At 57.8% G+C, this 13,442-nt stretch overlaps 5 protein-coding genes across 5 annotated transcripts; 1 reads left to right on the forward strand and 4 right to left on the reverse strand.

The window, feature by feature from the left end:
• Positions 1-1,951: 1,951 nt before the first annotated feature.
• FA10DRAFT_172015 (hypothetical protein) lies at positions 1,952-3,064 on the reverse strand. The gene has a single exon (XM_025518224.1). The coding sequence runs from the start codon at positions 2,939-2,941 to the stop codon at positions 2,237-2,239; it is 705 nt and encodes a 234-aa protein (XP_025375927.1). The 5' UTR covers positions 2,942-3,064; the 3' UTR covers positions 1,952-2,236.
• Positions 2,968-3,687, reverse strand: FA10DRAFT_268885 (hypothetical protein). The gene is made up of 2 exons (XM_025522520.1): positions 3,246-3,687; positions 2,968-3,173 (listed from the first exon to the last, which is right to left on the reverse strand). Exons 1-2 carry the CDS (start codon positions 3,260-3,262, stop codon positions 2,984-2,986), a joined length of 207 nt encoding a protein of 68 aa, XP_025375928.1. The 5' UTR covers positions 3,263-3,687; the 3' UTR covers positions 2,968-2,983.
• Positions 3,688-3,720: 33 nt separating this feature from the next.
• On the reverse strand, positions 3,721-4,927 carry FA10DRAFT_288256 (NAD(P)-binding protein; the record flags this gene model as incomplete). Its single annotated transcript, XM_025524192.1, has 3 exons — positions 3,721-4,044; positions 4,105-4,344; positions 4,415-4,927. 3 exons carry the CDS (start codon positions 4,925-4,927, stop codon positions 3,721-3,723), a joined length of 1,077 nt encoding a protein of 358 aa, XP_025375929.1.
• Positions 4,928-5,357: 430 nt separating this feature from the next.
• On the reverse strand, positions 5,358-7,041 carry FA10DRAFT_303662 (hypothetical protein; the record flags this gene model as incomplete). The annotated part of the gene is made up of 4 exons (XM_025525264.1): positions 5,358-6,021; positions 6,084-6,333; positions 6,396-6,638; positions 6,703-7,041. 4 exons carry the CDS (start codon positions 7,039-7,041, stop codon positions 5,363-5,365), a joined length of 1,491 nt encoding a protein of 496 aa, XP_025375930.1. The 3' UTR covers positions 5,358-5,362.
• Positions 7,042-9,297: 2,256 nt separating this feature from the next.
• FA10DRAFT_281163 (acetyl-CoA synthetase-like protein) lies at positions 9,298-13,269 on the forward strand. The gene is made up of 4 exons (XM_025523668.1): positions 9,298-9,643; positions 9,715-10,387; positions 10,498-12,133; positions 12,211-13,269. The coding sequence occupies exons 1-4, from the start codon at positions 9,438-9,440 to the stop codon at positions 13,035-13,037; spliced, it is 3,342 nt and encodes a 1,113-aa protein (XP_025375931.1). The 5' UTR covers positions 9,298-9,437; the 3' UTR covers positions 13,038-13,269.
• Positions 13,270-13,442: the final 173 nt, after the last annotated feature.

Consider the following 13,442-nt stretch of genomic DNA (forward strand, 5'->3'; position numbering starts at 1 on the left):
AATCTCCTGAATGTGACTGCTGCTGCAGTCCCTGGGCGCATTTAGACGTGAAACCCCCTATAACGATAGAAGCTGGTCAATGCTTCGTTCACATGAACGGACCAAAGAGCGCGTATGTATGGTGGAAGCATAGGCGTGGAGAGAGACAGCATGAGGAAATAGTCCCAGAAACAAGGGCGAGGAGCCTTAAGGGTAGGGAACATAACTAGTGGCACCACCATGTGGCGTATAAGAGGGCTTTGTGAATGCTGCGACAGCAACAGTCGAACATTTGCTTCCAGAACCTCCGGCATGAGCAGCCTTCGGAGCTCTGTGACTGCTGCTGCAGTTCCAGGATGCCTTCGGCTGGGGAACGCCCTGTGAAGACATGAGGTGGTCAACGCTTCGTTCAAGTGAACAGACAAGGAAGCGTGCATGTCTGATGGAGAAAGGGCCATTTGGCGAGACAACATGGGAGGGGAGAGTTGCAGATACATGCGAGTAGCCTTGTTGGAGCTGACTAGACTAAGTGTCGTGCAAGATGCAACAGTTGACGCATCTGATAATTGTACATAGACAACAACAGCTACAGTCAAAAAATTGCTTCCAGTCTGTCCAGCACAAACATCCGCTTGGTTCCTGTGACTGCTTCTGCTGTTCTAGGACGCCTTCAGCCGGAGAACGTGCTGTGACGACATAAGGTTGGTCAATGCAACGCTCGCAGGAGCAGACGAAGAAAGCGTGTGTTTTGTGGAAACATCTGCATTTGCAGAAACGCTAGAACGGAGAGATGCATAGGTGGCGCGAGTAGCCTTGACGGTAGAGGTGATTCTAACTGTCGAGTCTATCGCTAAGAGCAACAGAGGTTGATGCAATCTTGGTAGTATAGGCAACAACAACATAGACAACACTTCCAGTGTACCCAGAACGTGCACTTCGTCGGTTGTCCTGATGACGGCTGCGGCTGCTGCTGTTGGTGAGGAGTTTGTGCTGGAGACCGCTCTGTGGCAACACAAGCTCAGCGCAAAGTATCTTGCGCTCGTGGGGAGGACCACGAAAGAGAGCAGAAGGATACGATGGAAAAGAAGGCAAAAGAGAAAGACGAGGAGGGGACAGGATGAATTGAATTTGCGCCTTCGAGTCGAAGACGGAACGGTCCAAGCGTTCACATCCATAAAGGAGACATGCGACACCACAATCAAGGGTTCACTCCGTAAAGTGATTCGGACAGTATTTGAGAAGCGCCTTCTTTGTAACTTTGAGTGCGAACCGGTTCGCAGCCCCCTTTAAACGCTTGCAGCGGCTGTCCGGTAGCTGTTCCACAGCTCCGGTCGACTCGATGGCTCCCTCTGTCGCGAAAGGAAGGCGGACCGAAGATTTAGTTATTCTGAAGAGGAGAAAAAAAGACGAAGGAAAGAAAGTCAAAAGAAAGAGGAGAGAGAAGAGGAGAAGGAGAAGAAAGAACACCAAAGACGAAAAAGAAGAGACTCAAGGTTGCGAAGGATGAGTTGTAAGAACCCGAACTGATGACTTGAATTAAGTTCGCGGCCTCGAGTCGAATGGAAGAGAGCAACCGCTCAAGGTACATGCAGAATCGGCCAAAGCGGATCTTCAGCCAGGATGACGTACGCACCACTGGCAACAGTCGTCGCACAGTTGGAAGCCGCTGCTTACCACCTTCGCACATTGCAAGTAGAACCACTCTGTAAACTTCGTCCAACAATCGCAACAGCCACTATCCGGTAAAACCTCCGAGGATATTGCCCACTCGGTCGCTATCTCTGTCGTAAATGGAAGGCGTGGTGAAAGCTTAGCGCATCTCCAGCTCAGACGAGACGGTAGTTTTTGACGAGGGTCGACCGTGAAGCGATTGAAAGGAAGGAGTGAAGTGAAAGAGAGAAGAAGGAGAGAAGAGAGAGAAGAGAAGAGAGAGAGGAGAGATAAAAGGGGGAGAGAAAGAGAAGAAAAAGACGAATTGCTCGAAGTACGAGATGGACAGAGATAGGACTTGATCTTGGAGTAGGAGAGAGCTCTATGGTGATCAGCCGGAAAGCAATCGCAGCATCTCTTCAAGGGATAGGAGGCGGGTCAGAGAGTCGGGGACAGATGCAGTCGAAGAGCTTTGCGACCGGCTCGCAAAGCCGACTAAGAACAGTCTGTCAGCGCTCGCAAGTCGGCCCCAATGACAGCTCTTCAGTCGAGTCACGTCCCTCTGCTGCAAGAAAAGAGAGAAAGGTCCGGCGAATAGAATCGCGTGTCACGACAGAACGAAACCGCTAGAACGGGCCGTACTTAGAAAGGCCGACTTGGGAGGAGAAGAGCATGAGGAAAGGGAACTAAAGAGCGGGAAAGTGATAGAAGGTAAAGAGGAGGGAAAGGGTGAAGAGGAAAAGAAGAAAGGATGGCAAAAGCGCCAACTCTTGTTTGCATACTCACGTTCCAGGCCCTCGGCGCGACTGTGGCTACTGCAGCCCGCGGTACAGGTCTGAGCCTGACACATCTTGCGTTGCTCTTCGGTGCACTTGAAGCCCCGGTCGCCGCCGTGCTTTTCTTCATCTCCAAGTCCACGCTTCTGGACGAGAGCAGACGAGGGTCTGGCGCCCTTGCGCTCAAAGTAATCGTGCATCTCGCGCTGGCAGTTATTGGATGCGAAGAGCTTTTTGCAGGCTTTGTCCTCGTCGGTGGGGTTTTCATCCAGCCATTTCTCTCCATCTATCTTCTTCTCCTGGAGGGCGTCGCCGTAGAACCTGGTAAGACCAGTACGCAGCTCTTGCGACCAGGTGTTGACATCGCGGGGGTCGCACTTGTCGTTGCGCGACATGGACATGGGTGTGGGACAGTCCATCGCGCTGCGTCCTAAAGACGAGAGGCCGGGAGGAGCAGCGGCGACGAACGTCATAGCCACTGCCACCGTAATGGCGAGCAAGAGGGCTGCCGTCAGATTCTTGCGTGCAGCGTTCATTGTCGAAGATGAATGCTTGCGTTGACCTTGGACCAGCCGAGGTCAAGATTGACTTGTGGTGCGGGAGAAGCTGAAAGCGCTCTTGGGAAGAAGGCAAAGATAGGGTTTTCGATGGGGGAAGGGAAAAAAGACTTCTCGCGGCGAGAGGAGCGTCTTTTTATGTCTTCTCGTCGGGCTCCTCAGTCTGATCTTTCTGAACTTGCCGGCAGTGGCCTCTTCGGCTTGCCCTTCACTGCATTCCCACGTCAGTCATGTTTACGTGGGGCGTCGCCCTTCCTCTGCCTGGTTTATCTCTCTATCTCACCGCTTGGGGCTTTGCATGCAGAGATTTCCTTCTCGCCGGCGTCATTCGCCTCTCTCTTCCGGCCTCTCTTCTCACATCGTGATGCCATTGCTTCACCGCGGCTCCGGCCCGTCATCAGACTCGACGCCTGCCACTCTCCCTTCACAGAGAGCCTCCTGCTGCTCTGTTTGCCGCGAGTGGCGGCAAAGTAACTGCCAAGAAACGACCCGGCTCTGCGTAAGATCCTGGCGGAAGAAGGAGGTGCCGGGGCGGGTAAGCGAGGACATTCTCTCTTGCTCGCTGCTAGTGCCGTCAGCCAGCTGATCACGGCACGTCATCGCAGCTGCCCCGACTGATAGAAAAGAAAAAAAAGCGAAGAGGCCCGAGGGCGCGTAGTCCGAGTCAGGGCGTATCGTGCCCTCTCACTCGGCTTACGTGCTTGCAAGTGAAAGTGCGTTTTGGCTTTACTTGATTGTTCTGTGTCACCTGCTTTACCCTACTTGCTCGCCTCTGCCCCTGCGCCCGTCCCTGTCTCCGTGCCAGCTGGTGTAGCCTGCGTCGTCGTCGTCGTCGTCGTCGTCGTCGTGGCTGTCGTGGCTGCTGTCGTCACCTCCGCCTTGGTGACGCTTCGCACGGCCTCGTCGCAAAAGGCCCAGGTGGCGTCGATGGCCTGCTTGTCCTGCGCCTTGGGGTGCGTGGTATGGTAGAGTCTGGCCCACGGGACAAGATAGCCGCCCGTGTGCTCCATCGTCAGCTCCTGTGCTGTGGCCGCGTACAGCGGCGTAACGGCGCCCATCGGTGTAGGGTAAAGAATGGGGCCCTGATGGTGCGACTCTCGTCAGTGGACAGAAGGTGGGTGCACACGGCAAGCAACACGCACGATGATCCAACGCTCGAGCTTCGAGCGGTGGCGCAAGAGTTCCGTGGTGATGTTTCCCGGATGGAGCGAGAGATTGAGGATGCCGTCGTCGCGCAGCACCTCGGCCAGCCTGTTGGAGACGTGAATATTGCCGAGCTTGCTCTGGCCGTAGAGGATCGTACCGCTGCGCTTGTTCTTCCCTACGCCATCGCTACGGAGGCCTTCGTAGAAGATGCCCCGCTTGTCCTGCTGGATAAAGTGCTTTACATACGCCTGCATGTCAGTCTCGTCGTGCGGTCGCGCTCGGGCAAAGCAAGGACGTAACACACACCATAGAGCTCGCGACGTGGACGATACGGACCTCGCCCGGTCCTTGCGCCTTTGCCGTCTGCTTGAGCAGCGGGAGCAGGGCCATAGTCAGGGCAAAATGGCCGACGACATTTGTGCCAAACTGCAGCTCGATGCCGTCCTCCGTCTTCCAATGCGCGGGCGTGGCGCTCACACCGGCGGAATTGATGAGCCCATCGAGGCGGTCCTCCGAGGCGACAAAGGCCTCGGCGGTGGCAACAGTCGCCTTGATGCTCGCCAGGTCGACTTGGAGAAAGTGGATGGCGTCGCGGCCCGTCTCGCGCTTGAGCGTGTCGATGGCCTCGGCCGCGCGCTCCTTGGACCGGCATGCGGCAAAAACTTTGGCGCCACGAAGCAGCAGCCCCCTTGCGATCTCGCGGCCAATGCCCGTGTTGGCGCCCGTCACGACAAAGACACGCCCTGTCTGGTCGGGCATGTCGCGCTCAGGCAGCCACTGCGGCGCCGGTGGAAAGAAGCCATAGGCCTTGAAGTCCATCCCTACCGTCTCTCTTCACGCTTCGAGTCCTGGACCTGAACAGCGACGGTTGGAGCAAGCACGCTGGAGAAGGGAAGGCCCGCTCCAACTTTTACTCCACCTGACACCACACGTTGGCTTGATCTTAAATCGAACGATCTTGTCTCCGCCGGAGCTTCTTAGTCTAATCGTTCGGTTTCTGGTTTAGGCTCAATCTAGCGCCCTCCTGTCAAATAATGAGGCCTTCGCCGTGTTGCACCGTGCTCATGCTTTGATTTGCAAGAAATGAGACCGGTGAGGAAATACATTGGGGTTTTGAGACAGGCAGCAGGGCCCTGATTAAGCCGCGCCATGCGTCAGTCTAGTCGTGACTCTGGAATATGGAGGGGATAAAAGGGGGAATAGGGGGATAGGGGGGGAATCCAAAAGGGGCTGGGAGAATTAGGGGGAACTCGTCTAGAAGTTGCGAGACAGGCGTCGCTTGCCGCCAGCAAGGGCGTTGACGAGGGAGCCGAGGAGACCCTCCTTTCCGTTGGTCTCGATCTTGGAGCCAGGGAAGCGGCTGTAGGCATCGACGGCCTTGGTCGAGTACTTGTTGCAGGGGTTGTTGCCGGCCGTGGCGAGCTTCTGGAACGGCGTCTTGAGGTTCTTGCCGATGAAGTCGAGAGCCTGGGCCGTGGACTTGTACAGGACGTTGACCTGCGTAGGCACCAGCTCCTCGATACCGGCCTGGAAGAGGAAGCAGGCAAGGGCCTGGGGGTCGTTGAGCAGGTCCGCGGTGTGGACAGCGCCACCGGTGATGTCACCAGCGTCGACACCGGCAAAGCTGTTGACCTTGCCGGTGTTGCCACCCACGCTCAGCAGGCTAGGGTCGATGGAGGCGGCGTTGAGGAGCGTCAGTACAATGTCGTCGAGGCCGAACGTCGAGGCCAATGGGCGGCGGACCCAGGACTCGAGCAGGCGCTCGTGGCCGGGCGTGTAGGTGAGGCTGCCGTCCTTGTTGCGCACGACGGAGAAGAAGGCGAGGAGGTTGGGCTCGTCGAGATAGATGCGGTTGTATCCGTTGGCGTCGGCGGTGTTGTTGGCAGCAAACTCGGCCACGAAGCGCTCGGCGGCTGTCGTCGAGTCTTTTCATCAGCGCTCTCTCCCTCTCTCTCACTTTCGGGGCCAGACTCACCAGTGGTCACAACGAGACCGCCAAAGGCCGAGTTGAAGAAGAGGGGGTTCGTCGCCACCGACTCGTGCCAGCGGTTCGCCTTGTGCTGCAGCATCAGCTCGGCATTGTAGATGTCCTTGCCCGGCGTCTGGTCGTTCTTGCCCAGCTTGAGCAGGTCCTTGAAGTAGGGCATGTGGACCTCGACGTTGTCACGGTTGGCTCCGGGCGCGTAGTAGTCCTGGCGAACGATTGAGGCGTCGCCCTCGTAGATCTTTGTCCACGTCGATGGTCAGCCTGGAGATCCGAACGAGGGGTCAGAAAGAATACACTCACGTTGTGGGCGTTGATGCCGCTGGGCTGGCCGAGGAGGATCTCGGTCAGGGCACCGAGGCCCTTGGACTTGGGCGGGCCACCGATCGACCACGACAGGTCGAGGAGGTTGCCGTTGAAGACGACGGCGTAGGCGTTGAGGGCGAGCGCCAGGTCGTACTCGACACCGAAGACCTTGTTGATGGCATCGATACCCTGTGCGAGGTTGGTGACACCGCTGCGGTCCAGGTAACCGTGGTTGGCGAGCTGGATATCCAGAAATTTAACATTAGAGAACAATTTCACCGTCAAAATGTGAGATCAGACGCACCAGGTTGAGACCGGGGCAGGGTCCACGGATGTCGTTAGGCCCTGGAGCGATGAACTTGTGCTCATCCGAGGTGAGGTCAACGTGCTGCTCCTTGGCGTTGTACTTGAAGTTGGCTGGGTTGAGGAGCGCCGTGAGCCTGCGCTGGCCGAAGCCATTGTCTGGCGTCTCAAGGTTGCCATCGCGCTTCCACAGCGCCGACGACTTGCCGTTGGACTTGATAGCGGCAGCCTGCTTGAGGAATTCGGCGTACTGCGGCGAGTCGGCGTTCTGGAACGAGGGGAACGCCGAGACGGTGCCGATGAGTGCCGTTGCGGCGGCGGTAAGGAGTGTAAGCTTCATGGTGTTTGAAGGGGGATGGATAAGGAGGGAGAAGAAGGAAAAGGGGAAGGAGAGGGGGAGTGGGAGAGCAGGAACAGATGACGGTCACCAACTCTGAGGGTCAGGAGGTTGCCCTTTTAAAGCCCTTATTTCGCCTTCCGTCCGGCGTCGTAGCCGTTTCAATGGAAGCGGGCCGTCGCCCAGCAAACTTTCAGTCTCCCCGGTGCCCGGGCTAGGACTGACTTCCGCGGTCTATTGCAAACACTGAAGCACACTGGCCATCGCCATGCCAGCACAACGTCCTCTTTTAGATGAATGACACCAAAGGATCGTTTTGTGACGGGAGGAGGAGTTGTCATTGCGACATAATGGTTCGCTAAAGTACGAAGACGTGCTGAATGGAGGGCTCGCTGATCAAGCACGGTGAGTAATGCAAACGAGACAGCTCATGAGGCAGACTTTGCAAAGCGGACTTTGAAAGGTCTGGACGGCAATGCGCAGTAGAGAGTAAGAAGAAGAAGCAAGGTGCAGAAGATGAACGAGCTACGGGCTTTGGAGGTCCGGTTTTTGCAGACTAGTGTGAGTTTCTTGGGCAGATGAGGCCTGACCGGGTCGGGGGAAACAAGCGAAGAAGCTCGGGGACAATGGCGCTAAAGACAATGGCTGCGGTTGCGATGCTCTCAAGCACTGAATGATCCACTGAGGTACAGAGGATTTCCAATGCAGATTTTGTCAGGACGCTACTGAGTTTGACGGAAGAAGAGACTAGAAGAACCGAAATAGTACAACAGTTCTGTTGTTGGCGATCTAGCCGCTGTCATTAAGCTCTGTACACTCTTTCGAAGCTTCCGCCGTGCATCAGGCATGCATGAAAAGCATTCGGAGGAAAGCATGTGCTTTGCAACGCACGCAAGCCGTTTCGGCCCTTGCGCCTTTTTGCAAAACGCGACGACGACGATTGGCCCCAGATACAGATTGCTGTCGCTTACCCCGCGCCCGTCGACAAGAATCGTATGATCTTGTTCAGGCACCGCTTTGATCTCGCTTGGAGAGAAGTGCAAACAGTACATGTTCCATTGGACGAAGAAGAAGAAGAAGAAGAAGAAGAAGAAGAAGAAGAAAATTCCGGGTTTCTAAAGGGCCGAATGGTGTCGCGATGCGCTCGCAGATGGCGTCTTTGTTGCTTCCGATTTTTCATCTGGGCGTCAAAGCGCCGCGTCACGCAATACGCTACTGACGTGAGCTAATTAAGCCCTGACATTCTGGTCGGTCACTGGACCGGGTACGGAAGCACGTGCGGCGTTTTTGCCCTCTCCTATCTGTCTCGCTCTCGCTCTTCTATGTCTCGTTGCTGCCGTCCATGTCTGTGTTGGGTGCGGCGTTTATAATCGTCGGACTTGTTAAAATTTGACGTTTCCGACAGCGTCGACCGATTCGGCCGAAGCACTCGAGCCGCCTTGACGGCTTACTCCTTAGAAGGTGCTCCTGCTTCTATTGTTATCGCATCTACATTGCTTTCTCTTTCTCATCAGCTCATCAAGCGAGAGTACGACATTGTCACCGCTATTTGAGCAGCGGGGACCGGGATGATCTCACGCTTCAGCAGCAGTCCGGACGAGCTGTTATATAGGTGAACAAAGAACATGTGTACTGAGAACCACAGAAAAAAGTAGGGCGCCATGCCACCCGACGCATCGGCCGAGCCCATCGAAGCCCTTGAAAGTGTTGTTTTCCCGAAGTGTCCGTGTAGGCACTCTCTTTTTCCAGAGGTCATGCCTAGCCGTAGTCTGCATGCTTTCTTTCGGCATGACAGGGAAATCCCCGATATAACTGCGAAATCTTAGCGCAAACTCCGAAGCGTTCTCTTCGCCCCACCTTTCTCCCCCTTTAAATTTCTAAATTTCCTCTTCTGCAACCCCTCGTCCGAGGAGATCCGGGCGTAGGAAGCTAATCGGCACAATCTGGCAATGTCCAACACAGTTGATGCATGACAGCATGAGGGGTAGAAGCCGAATGTGCTTTACCTTATATGACAGAGAGTAAGAAGAGCGGCGGCCTTACCTAGGCCTAGTTTGTAGAGCTGTACCTGCCTTTCTCTAAGGGGCAAACTGCATTGAGCATTGATGGCATTATCTCGGCCGGAGCGGTGCAGGAATGATGGCCTCGGAGCCAAAAGGCCGAGTGAGAGGAAGAGCAGGACGGCATTCATTTGCTCGGTGCCCGGCGGCTTCTGTTTATTGGCGTTACGCAGTCGATAGGGTAACACGCATTAATTGACTTGTGTAAGGCAGACATGGAGGAGCGAACATATAAAAGGCAAGCAGCGAGCATGAAAACGATGTGTCGCCCTCTCCGGTCTGCCTCGTCCACTTGCACTCACCAAAGACACAAAGACAAGCATAGGTTGAAGCTGTACGATGACGGTTGATACGGACGCAGCACGCGCGGGCGCAGCATTCAGGGAGCCGCCCCTCGACTATACTCGCCAGATTTCACAGCTGTACGACTGGCACCTCGCCTCGCCCGACTTCACCTTTATCCGCTACCCCGAGACGGGCGCAGACGGCAAGGACCGCGTCGTCGACTGGACATACGAGCGCGCGTCCCTCGCCATTCATGCTTTGTGAGTTCGTCTCTCTATACCTCTAAGAGGAGAGTGGAGAAGTGCTAAACGTGCTTGTCTGCTGCGTTAAGCGCTCGAAAGGTGGCCAAGCACCTCGGCACGGACCTCGACAAGGGCGAGGTGGTGTCCGCGGAGAAGCTTGGCAGCGATGGCCGGCTCAGCGCCCCCGTCGTGGCCATCTTTGCCAATGGCCCGCCCATGACGTACCTGCCCATGTCGCTGGCCATCATCCGTGCCGGCGCCGTGCCCTTTCCCATCTCGATCAACAACTCAAAGGAGGCCCTCGTCAGCCTGCTCAAGCGCTCCGGCGCCACGATGCTGATCCCCAATCCTGCTGGCGCCGGTCAGATGTACGACGATGTGCTGGCGGCAGCACTGCAGGAGATGGGCGAGAAGCTCGACGAGATCGCCTACCCGTCCTTTGACGACTTTTTCCTCTCCTCGGCCGCCACCGACCCGCGCTCACTGATCCGGACGCCCCTGAAGCTGCAGCCGTGGGACTCGACGGCCTACATCCTCCACTCGAGCGGATCGACGAACCACCCCAAGCCCATCTACCACACGCACCGGTATGTCGTCAATGCCACGCGCGAGTTCAAGAACAGCGGCGAGTCTTTCGTCGGCCACTCGCTCTTCTCGGGCCACTTGCCGCCCTGGCACACGATGGCCTTCATCTTCCCTGCTGCCTGCTGGGTCATGAGCGGCATCTCGCTGCAGTTCCGGCCCTACTCGTTTCCTCCCAAGGTGGGTTGCATTGTCGAGAGTCGTCTCGCTATTCGTCCTCTGATCTGTAGTCACCCTGCTCACTGACGGCTGCTCCCTGCACGCGGACTCAACAATCATCCCAACAACAGCCACTCACACCCGGCGACCTGCTGGCCGAGCTGGACCAGTCGCCGCCCGGCCTCATCGCGCTGCCACCCACGTTCTGGGACATGTACTCGCGCGACCCAAAGGCAATCGAGACGTTCAGAAAAGTTCCCTGGCGCGCTTCAGGAGGCGGGCCTATCTCGCTCGAAACGCTGCAGCGCCTATACACCGCTGGCGTCAGCGTACTGAACGGGTACGGGTCCACCGAGGCGGCCATGCTTACCTCGACGCGCTTTGCAAACTCGCCCCCGGCATTTGACCGGCTCGACTGCTTTGTGCCCACGACAAAGTGCCCGCTCTACTACCGAGACCAGGGCGACGGGACGTACGAGATGCTCGTCGGCAGCAACGACCGGTTCGGGCCCAACGTCATCAACGACACGTACGAGGGAAAGGAGGTGTATGCGACGTCGGACCTCTTTGAGCTCGTCGACGGCGGCAAGCTGCTGCGCATCGTTGGCCGCATCGACGACCAGCTGATGCACTCGACGGGCGAAAAGACGAACCCGGGCCCGCTGATTGCCATCATCCAGGAGAATGCGTCCGTCAAGAGCTGCTGCTTCTTTGGCCGCGGCCGGCCCTTTGCGGGCCTCCTCGTCGAGCCCGCCGACACCGACTTTGAGCCGCGCAACGACGAGGAGCTGGCGGCGTTCCGCAACGCCATCTGGCCCGACGTGCAGCGCGCCAATGCCATGGCGCCGACGCACTCGACCATCTTCAAGGAGATGATCGTTGTGGCCAAGAAGAGCAAGCCATTTGAGCGCACACCCAAGAACACGCTCCGCATCGCCTTTATCGTCAAGAACTACGCGCCGGAGATCGACGAGGCGTATGCGGCCTTTGAAGACAGCGCACAGACGCGCATCGCCGCACCCCAAGAGTGGACGCCAGACAGCACGCTGGCGTATGTGCGCACCATCGTAGACGAGGCCCTCGAGGGAGCCCTCGCTGCCTCCCGCGAGGCTGACCCGCTGGCCGTCGACCTCTTCTCCATCGGCGCCGACTCGCTGCGGGCGGCCAAGATCAGAAACGTGCTGGCGACGTCGACCAAGAAGCGCCTCGACCCCATGTTCGTCTATGCGTACCCCACGGTGCGCACGCTCGCCGACGCGCTCCTCGCCGTCGTGGAAGCGGCAGATGGCGACGAGACGGCAGCCGCCGCCGGGGCCAAGAGCGACGCCGCTCAGGCCATGCTCGACAAGTACTCGACCAACTGGCCAAAGAAGGCAGCCAATGGCCACGGCATCAATGGCAAGGCGGTCAACGGCATCGCCAACGGCACTGCCAACGGCCACGCCAATGGTCACGCAGCCGACGTCGTTGTCCTCGTCACGGGCACTACTGGCGGCCTGGGCGCATGTCTCGTGTCGGACCTCGTCAAGAGCAGCCGCGTGCGAAAGGTGTATGCCGTCAACCGACGGGGAAAGCAAGACCTCCGCACACGCCAGGTGGACAGCTTCCAGGAGCGCGGCCTCGATGCGCACCTGCTCGACGAGGGCGGCAAGGTGCAGCTCGTCGTGGCAGACCTGGAGAAGCCCAACCTCGGCCTCGAGCAGTCGCTCTACGAAGAGATGCGCGACTCGGTCAGCGTCATTGTCCACAATGCCTGGCGGCTCGACTGTGAGTGTGCTCTCTGCCTTTCTTTGCTGCTTTATTGCCTCTGCTAACTGTCCTCAAACATGACCACAAACACACAGTCAACCTGTCACTGGCCAGCTTCGAACCGCTGATCAAGGGCACGCGCAACCTCATCGACATGGCGCTCACGTCGCACGCCAGCCACGAGCCCCGCTTCCTCTTCTCGAGCTCCATCTCGGCCGTGCTGGCAGTGCCCGACGACGTCGTGCTCGAGGACGAGTTCCCGCTCTCGGCTGCGGGCAATCAACTCGGCTATGGCATGGGAAAGATGGTCACCGAGCACCTCCTCCTCGCCTCGCCCCTCGCCCAGACGACCTCGATACGCTTTGGCCAGCTCAGCGGCACCCTCGGCTACGGCTACTGGAGCACGACCGACTGGCTGCCGCTGCTCGTCAAGAGCTACGAGGTTGTGGGTGCGCTGCCCCTTGCGGGGCCCAACGACGCCGTGAGCTGGATTGCCATGGATGTCGCCGCGCGCACCTACGCCGACGTAGCCCTGGCCCAGCGGGAGCCCGGTGCCGTCAATGGCGACACCGACGCCGGCGAGACGACGCTCCATGTCGTCAATCCGTCGCTTGCACTCTGGAACGACATTGTGCCGCACCTCGCCGCCGCCTTGGGCACCAAGACGGTGCCCTACGCCGAGTGGCTCGCGCGCGTCGAGGCAGCCAGCCGCACACACAGTCTCGACGCCTTCCCCACGGCCAAGCTGCTGCGCTTCTTCAGTGTCGGTTCGGCAGCCCTGAGCGGCGGCAAGCACCTCGACACGCGCCGCGCCCAGGCTTGTTCTCCAGCGCTGTACAAGAGCAAGGCCGTTGATGGCCAGCAGGCCCGCGAGTGGGTCGCCTACTGGCGGCGCACCGGCTTCCTGGCCGGCGCCCAGTGATGTCTCGTATCTGTTGTGGCTCCTTTCCTTTGTATTGTAGATGCTTTGTCTTGCGTTTTGCTACTCTTAGACGTGTGCTGTACTGTACATGGTGCCTACACTGTAGCTCGCCTTGCCCGTGAGAAAGAATGGAAGAGGAAGTGCGCTCTAGCTTCTCGAGACTGAAGTCCAAGCCGTGGCGGGGTCTTGCCGAAAGGTGGCGGGCGCCTTGAATTTTAAGCTCATGACGGGCTTTGCGGCGCAAAGTGCGATAGGCTCAACTCCACCTGGCTGACTAGCCTTCGAATGAGTGTGCCTGTGTATCTAGCTTTCATGCGGTTGCGGATTTGCGAGGCTCATGTTTCACTTTCTCGAGTGAGTGCTGCCTTCAGAGAGCGCGCAGTGCCGATACATCCTCGCATTCGC

This window comes from Acaromyces ingoldii (assembly GCF_003144295.1).
Source record: "Acaromyces ingoldii strain MCA 4198 unplaced genomic scaffold FA10scaffold_5, whole genome shotgun sequence".
NCBI lineage: Eukaryota > Fungi > Basidiomycota > Exobasidiomycetes > Exobasidiales > Cryptobasidiaceae > Acaromyces > Acaromyces ingoldii.